General features: G+C 41.3%; 1 protein-coding gene across 6 annotated transcripts in view; it reads left to right on the forward strand.

Moving 5' to 3' along the window:
- Nucleotides 1-16408, forward strand: part of LOC105477079 (ATPase phospholipid transporting 8B1) — a 159133-nt gene that overhangs the window by 74510 nt on the left and 68215 nt on the right. For 3 of the 6 annotated variants that reach the window (XM_071085269.1, XM_071085273.1, XM_071085272.1), the window contains exon 2: nucleotides 3484-3689. In XM_071085269.1, the coding sequence (XP_070941370.1) occupies nucleotides 3509-3689 (181 nt within the window). In that variant the 5' untranslated portion in view covers nucleotides 3484-3508. Of the gene's footprint in view, nucleotides 1-3483; nucleotides 3690-16408 lie in introns of those variants that run through there. The other 3 variants (XM_071085270.1, XM_071085271.1, XM_071085274.1) reach the window with 2 other exon arrangements.

Raw genomic sequence — 16408 nt, forward strand, 5'->3', positions numbered from 1 at the left:
ACAGCGTGAGACTCCGTCTCAAAAAAAAAAAAAAGAAAAAGAAAAAAAAAAAAACTAATTAAACTTTATACTAGAAGGAAACATAGGGAAAATGTTTAGGACATTGGTCTAGGCAAAGATTTTATGGCTAAGGCCTCAAAAGCACAGGCAACAACAACAACAAAAATAGACAAATAGGACTATATTAAACTAAAAAGCTTCTACTCAGCAAGAGAAGCAATCAACAGAGTGCAATGTTTCCTGTTGAATAGGAGAAAATATTTGCAAACTATTCATCCAACTAAGGGCTAGTATCCAGAATATACAAGGAACTCAAACAACTCAAAAACACATAATCCCTGCAGCCATAAAAAAGAATGAGATCGTGGTCTTTTCATGGACATGGATGAAGCTGGAAGCCATCTTTCTCAGCAAACTAACACGAGAACAGAAAACCAAACACTGCATGTTCTCACTCATAAGCAGGAGTTGAACAATGAGAACACATGAACACAGGGAGGGGAACATCACCCACTGGGGCTTGTCGGGGGCAGGGGGGTGGGGCAAGGAGTGGGAGCGCTTTAGGACAAATACCTAATGCATACAGGGCTTAAAACCTAGCTGACGAGTTGATGGGTGCAGCAAATCACCATGGCACATGTATACCTATGTAACAAACCTGCGTGTTCTGCACATGTATCCTAGAACTTAAAGTAAAAGAAAAGAAAAGAAAATAGCCTGTAGTCCCAGCTACTCGGGAGGCTGAGGCAGGAGAATGGCGTGAACCCAGGAGGCGGAGCTTGCAGTGAGCTGAGATCCCGCCACTGCACTCCAGCCTGGGTGGCAGAGCGAGACTCCGTCTCAAAAAAAAAAAAACAACAAAAAACAAAAAACAAAAAAAAAAAAAGAAAAGAAAATAAAGACTTAGTAGGGAAATTTAGATTTAACATGGCGATGCCGATTTAGTGGAAAAGATGACTTTTTAAAAATTTAGCTCCATTTAATAAAAAATAATTTTAAAATAGTATAAACCATGAAAGTATATGTACTGCCAGGAAAGTATACATATAACCAGGAAAGCATAAGCATAACCAATGAAATTGTAAGTACTGCCAGGAAAGCTTGTGCTTGCTACTGAAAAGCTAAGGCCAGAGGTAAAGACTATGGATTTGGGGAGTAAATATTCTTTGAAGGCGGAAGAGAATGGCCTGAGGTGCTGAGGACCGGGAGTGCTAGGAACTCTGCCTCTGTGACTATAGGGCTCTTTAGAACTGTGCCACCGTACAGCATCATGCAATAGAATCTAAGTTATTCTTTGTAATGAATGCCAACAATATTTTTAAATAATAATAATACCATTAAAAAGTGAGCAAAGGACATGAATAGACATTTTTCAAAAGGAAACATACAAATCACCAAGAAGTATATGAAAAATTAATGGTTAATGTTTATTGAGTACTTATTGTAGGCTATGCACTGAGTTGAGCATTTTGCATGCATCATCTCACTTAAAATCATGTATGTCCCAGCCTGGCCAACACGGTGAAACCCTGTCTCTACTAAAAATACAAAAATTAGCCAGGCGTGGTGGTACACACCTGTAATCCCAGCTACTCAGGAGGCTGAGGCAGGAGAATTGTTTGAACCTGGGAGGCAGAGGTTGCAGTGAGCCAAGATTGCACCACTGCACTCTAGCCTGGGCGACAGAGCAATACTCTGTCTCAAAAGATAATAATAATAAAATAATGTATGTAAATTGTTGAGATTTTGGAAAATGAACAAGTGTGTGTGTGAATAACTGGGTGTATGCTATACATATGGCTTAATAACTTACCTATTAAGGTCATTAATGCAATGTCATCAAATACTCTTCTGATCATCTAAATTGTTGCACATTATCCTAGAATATCAGATGCCACAATTTATTTATATAGTCGACAATTGTAACCCAGCTTGCTTTTGGCTTTTACTGTTTTACATAATACTTGGCAAAAATCCTCATATAAATATTTGAAAATTTTGTAAGTGTGCATTTGTGAATGTAAAAATTATTTTAGAGGTCTAAGATTTGGTGCAAAACGTGCAATCAGCTACATAGTTCTACTTGAGGCAATTTTCGTTCAAAATATATCATAAACCATAATACAAAAATAGAGCGTAGACCTCTCCTTGTGAAGCAGTTGTTTTTGCCTTTTTTTTTTTTTTTGAGATGGAGTCCTGCTCTGTTGCCCAGGCTGGAGTGCAGTGGTGCTAGCTCGGCTCACTGCAAGCTCCGCCTCCCGGATTCACGCCATTCTCCTGCCTCAGCCTCCCGAGCAGCTGGGACTACAGGCGACCGCTGCCACACCCGGCTAATTTTTTGTATTTTTCATAGATATGGGGTTTCACTGTGTTAGCCAGGATGGTCTCGATCTCCTGACCTACCCACCTCGGCCTCCCAAAGTGCTGGGATTACAGGCGTGAGCCACAGTGCGTGGCTGCCTTAAATTTTTAATAATTATTGTGCAAGTTATTTAGCATTCCAGTGTTTTGATTTTTCTCCTCTGCTGGGTAGGAATAACAATAAGACTGTTATTCACCATGGTGGTGTGGGAAGTTTCAATGACCCCATGTCTATAAAGTGCTTAGTACAAGGCTTGGCATGCAGTTAACACAAAATAAATGTGAGCTGCTGTCATTAACAATACTGACTACACGGCACCGTGATGCTTATGTAAATGTCAGGCTGTGTGTCTGTAACCTGAGGTATTTGTGTAAATATTTTCCTAAAATAAATATAACTAAGGTTGTTCTTCGCACTTGTTTGGAGTCATCTTATGCGGTAGATGCTCAAGCACAAATTGCAGATACAGAGTGGGCAGCGGTAGTTGGGAAGATAGAAAAGCTAGGGAGTGTTCCTGGGAAGTCAGTAAACTTGGAAGATCTAAGGTTATATTAAAAATGTTGTGTCAGAACAAAGGCTCGGAATGTTAGTGTTAGCAGAAACCAGATATCTTAGAGCAGTGGTTTGTCAACTTTGCCAGCAATCCACAGGAAGAAATTCAACTCCATTAACACCCACAATGCAAATAAACGTGTGAATGTGTACAACTGTGTTATCAAGCAGTACTTATTCTTATTATATGTGCTATAATCAGATATTTTATAGTCTGTTTCATTTTAGTTTAATGTTGATTGTTACCCACTAAATTTATTTCATTGGGTAGAGACCCCCTAATTTTAAATATTGCCTTAAAATATATATATATATATATATACCCTTGTTTAAAAATAAAAGGTTTGCAGTTACATATTTTTTTAAAATCTTACCCAAGCATTTAATCAGTACTGAATGGTTTTGTTCTTATTTGCATGTTAAGTTGAATTTGGGGGTACTATTCCAGAATATTTACATGTCAGTAAGACAATGTTCTGTAAAAGGGGCATTGTAACGGGATACAGGCAGGATTCAACCAAAAACTGGGCAAGAGTCATAATCCACTCTGATTTCTCTTTCCTCTTAAGCAGGTAGTTCCAATTTGCCGGCAGAATGAGTACAGAAAGAGACTCAGAAACGACATTTGATGAGGATTCTCAGCCTAATGACGAAGTGGTTCCCTATAGTGATGATGAAACAGAAGATGAACTTGATGACCAGGGGTCTACTGTTGAACCAGAACAAAACCGAGTCAACAGGGAAGCGGAGGAGAACCAGGAGCCATTCAGAAAAGGTAACCACATGAAGTCCCGGTGACTAGGTTGCTTATAAATCCTCATGTGGGTCGTGGCCACACGTGCCAAAGATGATCGGTCCATTTTGTGTGGTCTAGGAGGGAATCTCTGATGTCTTCTTAGGATGCGACTGACAGAATGGTGGATGGGCTTGGACAAGTACCCATTGTGCTTAATATGAAGGGCTGGGAAAGCATATCTGACAAGTTCTGCAGAGAAAATACATTAAGGTCTTTGTTAGTGTGTATATTTGTTTGTTTGTTCGTTTGTTTGTTTTGTGTGTGTGTGTGTGTTTGTTTTTTGAGACAGGGTCTCACTGTGTCTCCCCAGCTGGAGTCCAGTGGTATGAACTTGGCTCACTGCAGCCTCGACCTCCTGGACTCAAGCGATCCTCCTACCTCAGCCTCCTGAGTAGCTGGACTACAGGCATGCACCACTATGTCCAGCTAATTTTTGTATTTGTGCGTGTGTTTGTGTGTGTAGATGGTATTTCACTATGTTGCCCAGGCTGGTCTCAAACTCCTGAGCTCAAGAGATCTGCCCACCTCAATCTCTCAAACTCCTGGAATTACAGGCATGAGAGCTAGGATGCCTAGCCAGTGTATATATTCTTAAAACGGAGTTATGTGTACAAGAATCTGCATGTTACCGCACCCAGAAATTTTTAAAGGATACATATCAATCAATCTTTAGATGTTTACTATTGGTATTGTTAAACTGGCGGTATGAGTTATATAAATAACCACCCTTTTGTGTGTGTGTGTGTGTGTGTGTGTATGTGTATATATATATCCGTGTGTGTGTGTGTGTGTATGTATGTATGGTCTGCCCAGGGTCAGGTCAGCCTCAGAGGCAGGGCCTAGACCAAGGCCAGCAAACTTTTTCTGTAAAGGGCCAGCAAGTAAACATTTTAGGCTTTGTGGACCACGTGGTCTCTGCCAATGTTTTGCGTAAGTAGCCATAGACAGTACGTCACTGGGGGCAGTAGAACTTGGCTTGCTTTTACCATAATGCCTTTTCCTTTGTGGCTTTTCTATTTCATCTGCTACTGGTTCTCCCACCCTGGCAAACAGATGTGTGTTTCTCTTGTAGCTCTTCTCCATGAGCAAGCTGAGACTTTTCTCTCTGGACCCCAGGTTTGATATCAGGCTGAAAATATTTCTTCCACGGTGTTCCCTAAAATTCTAACTGAACAACCTTAGCATCACATTCACAGAAATCATTATCATAGTGTTCCGGTTTCAGCCCTCCAGACACGCCTCCCTGCAGCCTTAGTCAGAGAAGCCTCAGATTTTAGCTGGTTTTCCTGAGGTCTCTGTTCCTGCCATTCTGCCCTTGCACGTTTTCTAGAAGCCTGTTTTTCCCCCTTGCCAATCCCCACCCCAGTTTCTCTTTCTTGAGTTCTGCTACCTGGATGAGCTATTTTTTTCTAATAATTTTCACCTGTAGAAAATGTGACATGCCATGAAATCCCATTTCTGCAATGATTCTTCCTGTTCCTGTTCTCCCTGTGGGGAGATTCTCAGTGTGGGGAGTGCATATACCCTTGGGAGCCCCATCTCACCTAAATTTGGGGAGGCCATTGACTCCTGTATGTCGTTTGTCCCCTACCTCTCCATAGTAAACATTTAGATGCATTACCTCTTACAGTGGGTTTCCGGATTTAATTTCAAGCTGTTGAGGACTGAGCTTAAGTGCCTTCTCCCCTGAAGCAGAAGGTACTAAAATCATGATATTTGACCAGAATTAAAATGGAATTCCCGCCGGGCACAGTGGCTCACGCCTGCAATCCCAGCACTTTGGTAGGCTAAGGTGGGTGGATCACCTGAGATTAGGAGTTCGAGACCAGCCAGACCAACATGGTGAAACCCCATCTCTACTAAAAATACAAAAATTAGCCAGGTGTGGTGGCATGTACCTGTAGTCCCAGCTACTTGGGACTACAGGAGAATCACTAGAACCCAGGAGGCGGAGGTTGCAGTGAGCCGAGATGGCACCATTGCACTCCAGCCTGGGCAACAAGAGTGAAACTCCATCTCAAAAAAAAAGAAAGAAAGAAAGAAAGAAAGAAAATGGAATTCCCACCCACCTGAACAGGAAGGTGGCCTCTGTCATAACAGGTCCAGACTGGATATTGGTGAACTAGCTAAAGCTGAAGCAGCCGGACAAGTTACAAGGAAGTTCTAGTTGATTGCCCAAACAGTGAATAAAATATGCTTCTTCCTCATTCCTTTCCCCCACAACTGCACTGCTTAGTCTCCTATCACAATTTTGGAATCTCTACCAAATGTAGATATCTGATGGGGTGGCAGGAGAATTGGCTCCATGGGGTCAAGGGTCAACTTCGCTCTTGGTGCTTGGTGGCACGCCATCAGACGTGTAGTCTGGGACACAGCAAAGGGACCGGGATTGGGTGCCTGCAGAAATGTCAGAGAAGCATGTAGTGGGTGGAAACTCTCATCCCCTGTTTTTTACCAACTCTGCCTGCCCATTCTGGTGGTTAGGGTCCTTTCCTGATGGTTCAGTTTGCAGGTCATATGTTTTGTAGATTTCTACTCTCGGCATATGGGCATTAAAAGAGCTCAGTCTTGGCCGGGCACAGTGACTCATGCCTGTAATCCCAGCACTTTGGGAGGCCGAGGCAGTTGGGTCACTTGAGGTCAGGAGTTCGAGACTAGCCTGGCCAACATAGTGAAACCCCATCTCTACTAAAAATACAAAAATTAGCCCAGCATGGTGGCGCACACCTATAATCCCAGCTACTCGGGAGGCTGAGGCAGGAGAATCGCTTGAACCTGGAAAGTGGAGGTTGCAGTGAACTGAGATCTCACCACTGCACTCTATCCTGGGTGACAAAGCGAGACTCCATCTAAAAAAAAAAAAAAAAAAAAATTCTCAGTTTTGAATCTTAGTCGTGTTTTCCAAGGATGGTTTATATTCCTAGGCAATGTGGGTGGTTCTCGCTTCTCAAAACCCATATCAAATGACTTTGCCTGTGACTTTTTACAAAAATTCTTATTCTAGTACCTCTCTGTGCCCTTCCCAAGCACACAGATGATGTTCAGTAAATGCCAGACCTCTTTCCTCCCATTTCCCGTCTGCCCTGCCTCCCTCACAGCCAGTCTGCTCTCCCTCTTTCCTCCCTTCCTCTCTTTGCCCTCTTCATCCCTCTTTCCTCCTCTTTCCTTTCCTGCCATATTCTCATTTGGACAATTTCCCAATTAAGTTCAGTGTAACCTTGACTTCTCTTTCTTTTTTTAATCATCATCTGTCTTTCTTGACATTTCACATCCTGAATAATTTCCTGCAGAGGATCAGTTCTTTAAGACATCAGAATATGAGTCACCCGGCGAGGTACCACCAGGCTGAGTATCACCAGGGACCAGCACCCGTTCCAGCAAAGCACTGCCTAAGCGGCCTGAACTGCGCTCGTTTCTTTAATGAGGATTGTAGAAGTTGCTTTCTTTTTTCTTAAAGAAAGGAAATCCCCTAGCCCAACTAAGCTTTCCTGTTAAACAAGTGTTTTGAGAGACCCATTCGGAGTACTTTTCAGTAAAAGGACCTTTATTGTGTTTTGTGAGAAGGAAGGACAGGCACAAACATGCTGTTAGAATGTGCCATGCAGAAAGATAAGCCCACAGGTTCGAGTGGAGTAACTTTACCCTTTGTCTAAAGATGGAGCAAAGATTCTCAGAAATGAGCAGCAATGTTTTCAGTGCTATGGGATGAGCTCCTTCGTTTCCTGATGAACACACTTCTCAGCATGTGTTCTAGGAAACACTAGTTTTTGTATTTTTGGAGTTTTGTTGTTTGTTTGTTTTTGTTTTTGTTTTGAGACGGAGTCTCTCTCTGTCACCCAGACTGGAGTGCAGTGGCGCTATCTCGGCTCACTGCAACCTCTCCCTCCCAGGTTTAAACGATTCTCCTGCCTCAGCCTCTAGGGTAGCTGGGACTACAGGCGTGTGCCACCATGCCTGGCTAATTTTTTGTATTTTTAGTAGAGACAGGGTTTCACCATTTTGGCCAGGATGGTCTCGATCTCCTGACCTTGTGATCCGCCAGCCTCAGCCTCCCAAAGTGCTGGGATTACAGGCGTGAGTCACCGCACCCAGCCTTAAAGTGATATCTTCATAAAATAATCTGAAATTAAGAATGTGGGGTCTTTAGAGCATCTATGAATTAATATTTAGTTGGAACCAACACAGATAAAGACGGCTCATTGAAACATATCAATCATAGGATATCCTAGGGAATCTGTGAAAAGTGCTGAGGGAGCTGTTCCACTTAATAAGATGCATTTTCCATTTTTGGCACATACCACATTTGGTAGTCTACTCTGGCTACTTAATTTCCTTCTTTCTCTGATTGGCTGTAAATTGCCATCCACCTCCATAGCCTAAGGACACGAGTAATCGAAGCTTGTAAAGCCGCGGGGTGAGGGGTGTTCCTGCACTGAGTGATTACTGATGGGGAAGGGTGGTGATACTGTGCCATCTCATTTTATTCTATTTATTCATTTATTTATTTATTTGTTTATATGATAGAGTCTCGCTCTTGTTGCCCAGGCTGGAGTGAAGTGGTACGATCTCAGCTCACTGCAAACTCCGTCTCCCGGGTTCAAGCGATTCTCCTGCCTCAGCCTCCCAAGTAGCTGGGATTACTAGCGCCCACTGTCATGCCCAGCTAATTTTTGTATTTTTAGTAGGGACGGAGTTTTGCCATGTTGGCCAGGCTGGTCTTGCACTCCTGACCTAAGGTGATCCGCCCACCTTGGCCTCCCAAAGTGCTGGGATTACAGGCGTGAACCACTGTGCCCAGTCTATTCTATTTATTTTTAAGATCTTGGGCAACATGCTCATTTTAGAGAATTTGCTTTCGAGTCATGTAATTTATGATTGAACCTTGGGTACGAATCTCTTTCTCATGGAAACCTAACTCAGCTGTTGGTTTTCTTCCTGCTACTTTGCAGCCCAAGTTCAGAAGTAGATTTTTAATGACAGAAGTCACCATAGGAAGACACTCTCCCTTGCACTAACTGGAGGTTCTCAGTCCTGCCTGTACATCAGAACCTCTTGTGGAATTTTTACAAACTCTCTAGGTGCCTGGACCCAGTCCCTGCAGATATAGAGTGGTTCTGGGATGAGACAAGGGGAAGAATCTATCATTGAAAATGAATTCAGTGGCCTGAATATTTTCTCCCTTTCTGTTGTCTCTTTACTTTGTTGATTGTTTCCTTTGCTTTACAGAAGGTTTTTAACTTGTGATCTCATTAGTCCGTTTTTGCCTTTGTTGCCTTGCTTGTGAAGTATTACTCAACAAATCTTTGCCCTGTTTAGTGTCCTGGAGAGCTTCCCCAGTGTGTGTGTGTGTTTTTTGTTTTTTGGGGTTTTTTTTGAGACCAAGTCTTGCTCGGTCACCAGGCTGGAGTGCAGTGGCACGATCTTGGCTCACTGCAACCTCTAATTCCTGGGTTCCAGCGAGTCCCTTGCCTCAGCCTCCCAAGTAGCTGGGACTACAGGCATGCGCCACCATGCCCGGCTAACTTTTTGTATTTAGTAGAGACAGGGCTTTACCATGTTGGCCAGGATGGTCTTAATCTCTTGACCTCGTGATCCACCCACCCTGGCTTCCCAAAGTGCTGGAATTACAGGCATGAGCCACCACGCCTGGCCTTCCCCAGGGTTTTCTTGTAGTCATTTCATAGTTTGGTCTTAGATTTAATTCTTTAATCCATCCATTTTGATTCAATTTTTGCATATGGCAAGATATGGGGTCTACTTTCATTCATCTACATATAAATATGCAGTTTTTCCCTGCATCTTTTACTGAAGAGACTGCCTTTCCCCAGTGTATGTTCTTGGCACCTTTGCTGAAAATAAGTTCACTGAGGATGATGAATTTATCTCTGAGTTCTCTATTCTGTTCCATTGATCTATGTGTCTGTTTTTATGCCAATACCATGTTGTTTTGGTTATTATAGCTCTGTTGTATAATTTGAAGTCAGGTAATGTGATTCCTCCAGTTCTGTTCTTTTGGCTTAGATTAGCTGTGGCTATTCTGGGTCTTTTGTGGTTCCCATACAAATTTTAGGATTGTTTTTTCTATTTCTGTGAAGACTGCCATGGGTATTTTCATAAAGATTGCATTGAATCTGTAGATTGCTTGGGTAGTATGAACATTTTAACAATATTCCAATCCATGAGCATGGACTATCACTCCATTTTTCTGGTGTCCTCTTTAGTTTCTAGCATCATTGCAATCAATTTATAGTTTTCATTGCAGAGATCTTTTACTTCTTTGGTAAACTTAATTCTTAGGTATTTTATTCATAGCTATTGTAAATTGGATTAATTTCTTGATTTCTTTTTCAGATTGTTTTTCATTGGCAAATAGAAAGGCTACTGATTTCTGTATGTTGATTTTGTATTTTGCAACATTACAGAATTTGTTTATCAGTTCTAATAGTTTTTTGGTGGAGTCTTTAGGCTTTTCCAAATATGAGCTCATATCACCTACAAACAAGGATAATTTGACTTATTCCTTTCCAATTTGGATGCCCTTTATTTCTTTCTCTTGTCTGATGGCTCTAGCTAGCACTTCTGTTGAAAGTGGGCATCCTTCACATGTTCCAGATCTAGGAGGAAAGGCCTTTAGTTTTTCCCCATTCAGTTTGATACTTGCTATGGGTCTGTCATATATGGCTTTTATTATATTGAGGTATGTTCCTTCTATACCCAGTTTTTTGAGGATGTTTATCATGAAGGGATGTTGAATTGTATCAATTATTTTTCAGCATCTATTGAAATGATCATATGGTTTTTGCCCTTCATTCTGTTGACATGACATACCACATTAATTCATTTGTGTATGTTGAACCATCTTTGCATTTCTGGGATAAATCCCACTTGGTCATGATGAATGATCTTTTTAATGTGTTGTTGAATTTGATTTTCTAGTATTTTGTTGAGGATTTTTGCATCAATATTCATCAATGATATTGGCCTGTAGGTTTTTTTGGTTTTGTTTGTTTGTTTGTTTTTGTTTTTTGATGTGTCTTTGTCTGGTTTTGGCATCAGGGTAATACTGGCCTTGTAGAATGAGTTTGGAAGTATTTCCTTCTCCTGTATATTTTAGAATAGATCGAGTGGGATTGGTATTAGTTCTTCTTTAAATGATTGGTAGTATTCAGTAGTGAAGCCATTGGGTCCTGGGCTTTTCTTTGCTGAGAGACTTTTTATTACAGCTTTGATCTTGTTACTTGTTATTTGTCTGTTTGGGTTTTGGATTTCTTCATGATTCAATCTTGGTAGGTTTTATCTATCTAGGAATTAATCCCTTTTGTTCTACATTTTCCAATTTATTGGCAAATAGTTGCTCATAGTAGCCACTATTGATCTTTGAATTTCCATGGTAACAGTTGTAATGTGTCCTTTTTCAGCTCTGATTTCATTTATTTGGGTCTCTCTTTTTTTGCTTTTTTTTTTTATTTTATTTTATTTTTTTTGGTAGTCCAGCTAAAGGTTTGTCAATTTTGCTTATCTTTTCAAGAAACTAACTTCTTGATCAGGCACAGTGGCTCACACCTGTAATCCCAGCACTTTGGGAGGCTGAGGTAGGTGGATCACTTGAGCGCAGGAGTTTGAGACCAGCCTGGCCAACAGGGTGGAACCCTGACTCTACTAAAACTACAAAAATTAGCCAGGCGTGGTAGCACTTGCCTATAGTCCTGGCTGCTCCTAGCTACTCAGGAAGCTGAGGCACAAGAATCGCTTGAACCTGGGAGGCGGATGTTGCAGTGAGCCGAGATCACACCACTGCACTCCAATCTGGGCAACAGTGAGACTCTGTCTCCAAAAAAAAAAAAACAAACCAAAACAAACAAAACAATTTTTGTTTCATTGATCTTTTGTATTGTTTTCTTTGCTTCAATGTCATTTGTCTCTGCTTTGATTTTTATTGTTTCTTTTCTTCTAGTAACTTTGGGTTTGGTTTGCTCTTGCTTTTCTAGTTCTTTTTTTTTTTTTTTTTGAGACAGAGTCTCACTCTGTTGCCCAGGTTGGAGTGCAGTGGTGCGATCTCGGCTCACTGCAAGCTCTGCCTCCTGGGTCACACCATTCTCCCGCCTCAGCCTCCCAAGTAGCTGGGACTACAGGTGCCCGCCACCATGCCCAGCTAATTTTTTTTTATTTTTTAGTTGAGACGGTGTTTCACTGTGTTAGCCAGGATGGTCTCAATCTCCTGACCTCGTGATCCGCCCGCCTTGGCCTCCCAAAGTGCTGGGATTACAGGCATGAGCCACTGCACCCAGCTCTAGTTCTTTCAGATGCATCATTAGGTTGTTTGAAGTTTTTTTTATTTTTTGATGTAGGCACTTATAGCTATAAACTTCCCTCATAGTTCTGCTTTCATTGTGTCCCACAGGTTTTGGTGTATCATGTTTCCATTATCATTTGTTTGAAGAAATTTTTCAGTTTCCTGTTTAATTTCTTCATTGACCCACTGGTCATTTAGGAACATGTTTAATTTCCATGTTTTTGTATAGTTTCCAAAATTCCTCTTATTATTGATTTCCAGTTTTATTCCATTGTGGTCAGTCAGAGATGTTTGATATTATTTCAATTTATTTTAATGTTTTAAGACTTGTTAAGTCTTATATATGACTTGTTAAGTCATATATGTGACTTTATATATGTTCTGTCTTTGAGAATGATCCATGTGCTGAGGAAAAGAATGTGTATTCTACAGCTGTTGTATAAAATATTTTATAAATATCTATTTGGTCTATAGTGCAGATTAAGTCTGATGTTTCTTTGTTGATTTTCTGTCTGGAAGATCTGTCCAATGCTGAAAGTGTAGTGTTGATGTCTCTGGCTATTATTTTACTGGGGTCTAAAACTCTCTTTAGCTCTAGTAATATTTGCTTTACATATCTGGGTGCTCCAGTGTAAGGTGGATAAACATTTACAATTATTATATCCTCTTGCTGAATTGACCTCTCTATCAATATGTAGTGACTTTCTTTGACTCTTCTTATAGTTTTGTCTATATATTTTGTCTGATGTAAATATAGGTGTCCTGTTCTTTTTTGCTTTCCATTGGCATGGAATATCTTCTTCCATCCCTTCATTTTCAGTCTAGGTGGAGTATCTGTTGTAGGCAACAGATAATTGGGTCTTTAAAAAAAAAAAAAAATTCTATTCAGCCACTCTATGTCTTTTGATTGAGAGTTTAGTCCATTTACATTCAATGTTATATTGATAAGTAAGGACTTACTCTTGCCATTTTGCTATGTTTTCTGGTGGCTTTGTGGTCTTCTCTTCCTTCTTTCCTCCCTTCCTTTCTGCCTTTTAGTGAAGGTGGTTTTCTCTTGTGGTATGCTTTAATTTCCTGCTTTTTATTTTGTATGTATCCATTGTATGTTTTTTGAGTTGAGGTTACCATGAGGTTTGTAAAAACTGTCTAATAACTCATTATTTTAAGCTAAAAGAAAACTAATAAAAACTCTACACTTTAACTTCCTCCCTCTGCTTTTTAACTTTTTATTATTTCTATTTATATCTTATTGTGCTATGACTTGAAAAGTTGTTCTAGTTACTATTTTTTATCAGTTCATCTTTTAGTCTTTCTACTGAAGAGTATTTTACATATCACAGTCACAGTGTTACACTATTCTGGGTTTTTCTGTATACTTAACTGTTACCAGTGAGTTTTGTGCCTTCAGGTGATTTCTTATTGCTCACTAACATCCTTTTTCTTTCTGATTAATGTACTCTCTTTAGCATTTCTTGTAGGACAGATCTAGTGTTGATGAAATCCCTCAGCTTTTATTTGTCTGGAAAGGTCTTCATTTCTCCTTTATGCTTGAAATATATTTTCTAGGGTAAGAGTTTTTCCTTCAGCACTTTAAATATGTCATGCCACTGTCCCCTGGCCTATAAGGTTTCCACTGAAAAGTCTGCTGCCAGACGTATTGGAGTGCCAGTGTATTTTATTTGTTTCTTTTCTTTTGCTGCTTTTAGGATCCTTCCTTTTATCCTTGACTTTTAGGAATTTGATTACTAAATGCCTGAGGTAGTCTTCTTTGGGTTAATCTGCTTGGTGTTCTACAACCTTCTAGTTCTTGGATATTGATATCTTCCTCTAGGTTTAGGAAGTTTTCTGTTATTACCCCCTTGAATAAACTTTCTACCCCTTTCTCTTTCTCCACCTCCACTTTAAGGCCAATAACTCTTAGATTTGCTTTTTTAAGTCTATTTTCTAGATCTTGTAGGTGTACTTCATTCTTTTTTCTTTTGTCTCCTCTGACCATATTTTCCAATAGCTTGTCTTCCATCTCACTAACTCTTTGTTCCACTTAATCAATCCTGCTATTAAAAGACTCTGATGCATTCTTCAGTATGTCAGTTGCATTTTTCAACTCCAGAATTTCAGCTTGACTCTTTTTAATTATTTCCATCTCTGTTACATTTATCTAATAGAATTCTAATTTTTTTTGGTGTTGTCTTGAATATCTTTGAGTTTCCTCTTTGTTGAGTTTATCTGATAGAATTCTGAATGTCTTCTCTGTACTATCTTGAATTTCTTCGAGTTCCCTCAAAATGGCAATTTTGAATTTTCTGTCTGAAAGGTCATTAAGTTTTGTTTCTGCAGGCTTGACCCCTAGTGCCTTATTTAGTTTGTTTGGTAAAGTCATGTTTTCGATGCTTGTGGATGTTCATCAGTCTGGGCATTGAAGAGTTAGATATTTACTGTAGCCTTCACAGTCTGGGCTTGTTTATACACATTCTTCTTGGGAAAGATTTCTGGGTATTCAAAAGAACTTGGATATTATGATCAAACCCATATCTGCCTTAGGGGGCATCTCAAGCTCAGTAACACTGCATTTCTTGCAGACTATCTGAAAGAATTATCTGGATTATCAAGCCCAGACTCTTGTTCTTGTTGCTTACTTTCTCCCAAACAGAATCAATCTCAATCTCTCTCTCTCTTTTTCACTATCCCTCTCTCCCCCTTCCCCCTCTCTCCCCTCTTCCCTCTCCCCCTCTCCCTCTCTCTGTCCCTCTGTGCTGGGCCACCCAGAGCTAGGGGTGTGGTGATACAAGCACCACTGTGGCCATCACCACTGAAAATGTACTGAGTCAGACCTCAAGCCGGCACCGCATTGGGTCTCACCATGGCCCACTCTAACCGTGATCTGGCTACTGCCTATGTTCACTCAATGCCCTGGGGCTCTGCAATAAGCAGGTCTTGAAACCAGTCAGGCTAGCTTTAAGCCAGTGAGTTCCCCCAGGCTGCAGCCAGATCCAGAGATGCCATCTGGGAGCCATGGACTGGAGTCCAAAATCTTAGAAATCTACCTGGTGTCCTATCTATTCTACTGTGGCTGAGCTGGCCTCAAACCATTAGCCAGTCCTTCCCACTCTTCCTTCTCCTTTCCATAGGCTCAGGGGCCTCTCCCCATTTCACCACCAACACAGGCCCATGAGGAGGGCTGCCAGGTTACTGCTGATGTTCAATAAAGGCCTACAGCCTCTTCAGTCAGCTTGTGGTAAATGCTTTCAGTCACCCTTCAGCGCAGTGAGCTCCCTTCTGGCAAAAAGCAAGTCCAGAGGTGTCATCCAAGAACCTAAGGCCTAGACTCAGGGACCCCAAGAGCCTGTTTGTTGCTTTACCTCACTGTGACCAAGGTGGTACCTAAAGTGCAACACAGGCTGGGCGCAGTGACTCATGCCTGTAATCCCAGCATTTGGGGAGGCTGAGGCAGGCAGACCACTTGAGGCCAGGAGCTCAAGACCAGCCTGGCCGATATGGTGAAACCCTGTCTGTACTAAAAATTAAAAAAAATAAAAAAAAAAATAGGCTGGGTGTGGTGGCTCACACCTGTAATCCCAACACTTTGGGAGGCCAAGGTGGTTGGATCACGAGGTCAGGAGTTTGAGACTAGCCTGATCAACATGGTGAAACCCCATCTCTACAAAAAATACAAAAACTAGCCGGACACAGCTGGGCACGGTGGTGCATGTAATCCCGGGACTTTGGGAGGCCGAGATGGGTGGATCACTTGAGGTCAGGAGTTTGAGACCGGCCTAACCAACATGGTGAAACCCTGTCTCTACTAAAAATACAAAATTAGCCAAGCATGGTATTGCGTGCCTGTAATCCCAGCTACTCGGGAGGCTGAGGCAGGAGAATCACTTGAACCCAGGAGGCAGATGTTGCAGTAAGCCAAGATCGCACCACTGTACTCCAGCCTAGGCAACAAGAGTGTAACTCCGTCTCAAAAAAAACAAAAATTAGCCAGGGATGGTGGCATGCACCTGTAATCCCAGCTACTCAGGAGGCTGAGGCAGGAGAATTGCTTGAACCTGGGAGGCAGAGGTTGCAGTGAGCTGAGATTGCACCACTGCACTCCAGCCTGGGTAAAAGAGCAAGATTCTGTCTCAAAAATTAAATTAAATTAAATTAAATTTTTAAAAAATTAGCTGGGCATGGTAGTGCACACCTGTAATCCCAGCTACTCAGGAGGCTGAGGCATGAGAATTGTTTGAGCCCAGGAGGTAGAGGTTGCAGTGAGCTGAGATCACACCATTGCACTCCAGCCTGGGCAACATAGCGGGACTCCATCTCTGAAAATAAATAAATAAATAAAGTAAGTGCAAGACAAAGTACCCTTTACTTTTCCCTCTGCTTTTCTCAAGCAGAAGGAATCTCTCACCAT

This window comes from Macaca nemestrina, chromosome 19, assembly GCF_043159975.1.
Source record: "Macaca nemestrina isolate mMacNem1 chromosome 19, mMacNem.hap1, whole genome shotgun sequence".
In the NCBI taxonomy this organism is placed as follows: Eukaryota; Metazoa; Chordata; class Mammalia; order Primates; family Cercopithecidae; genus Macaca; species Macaca nemestrina.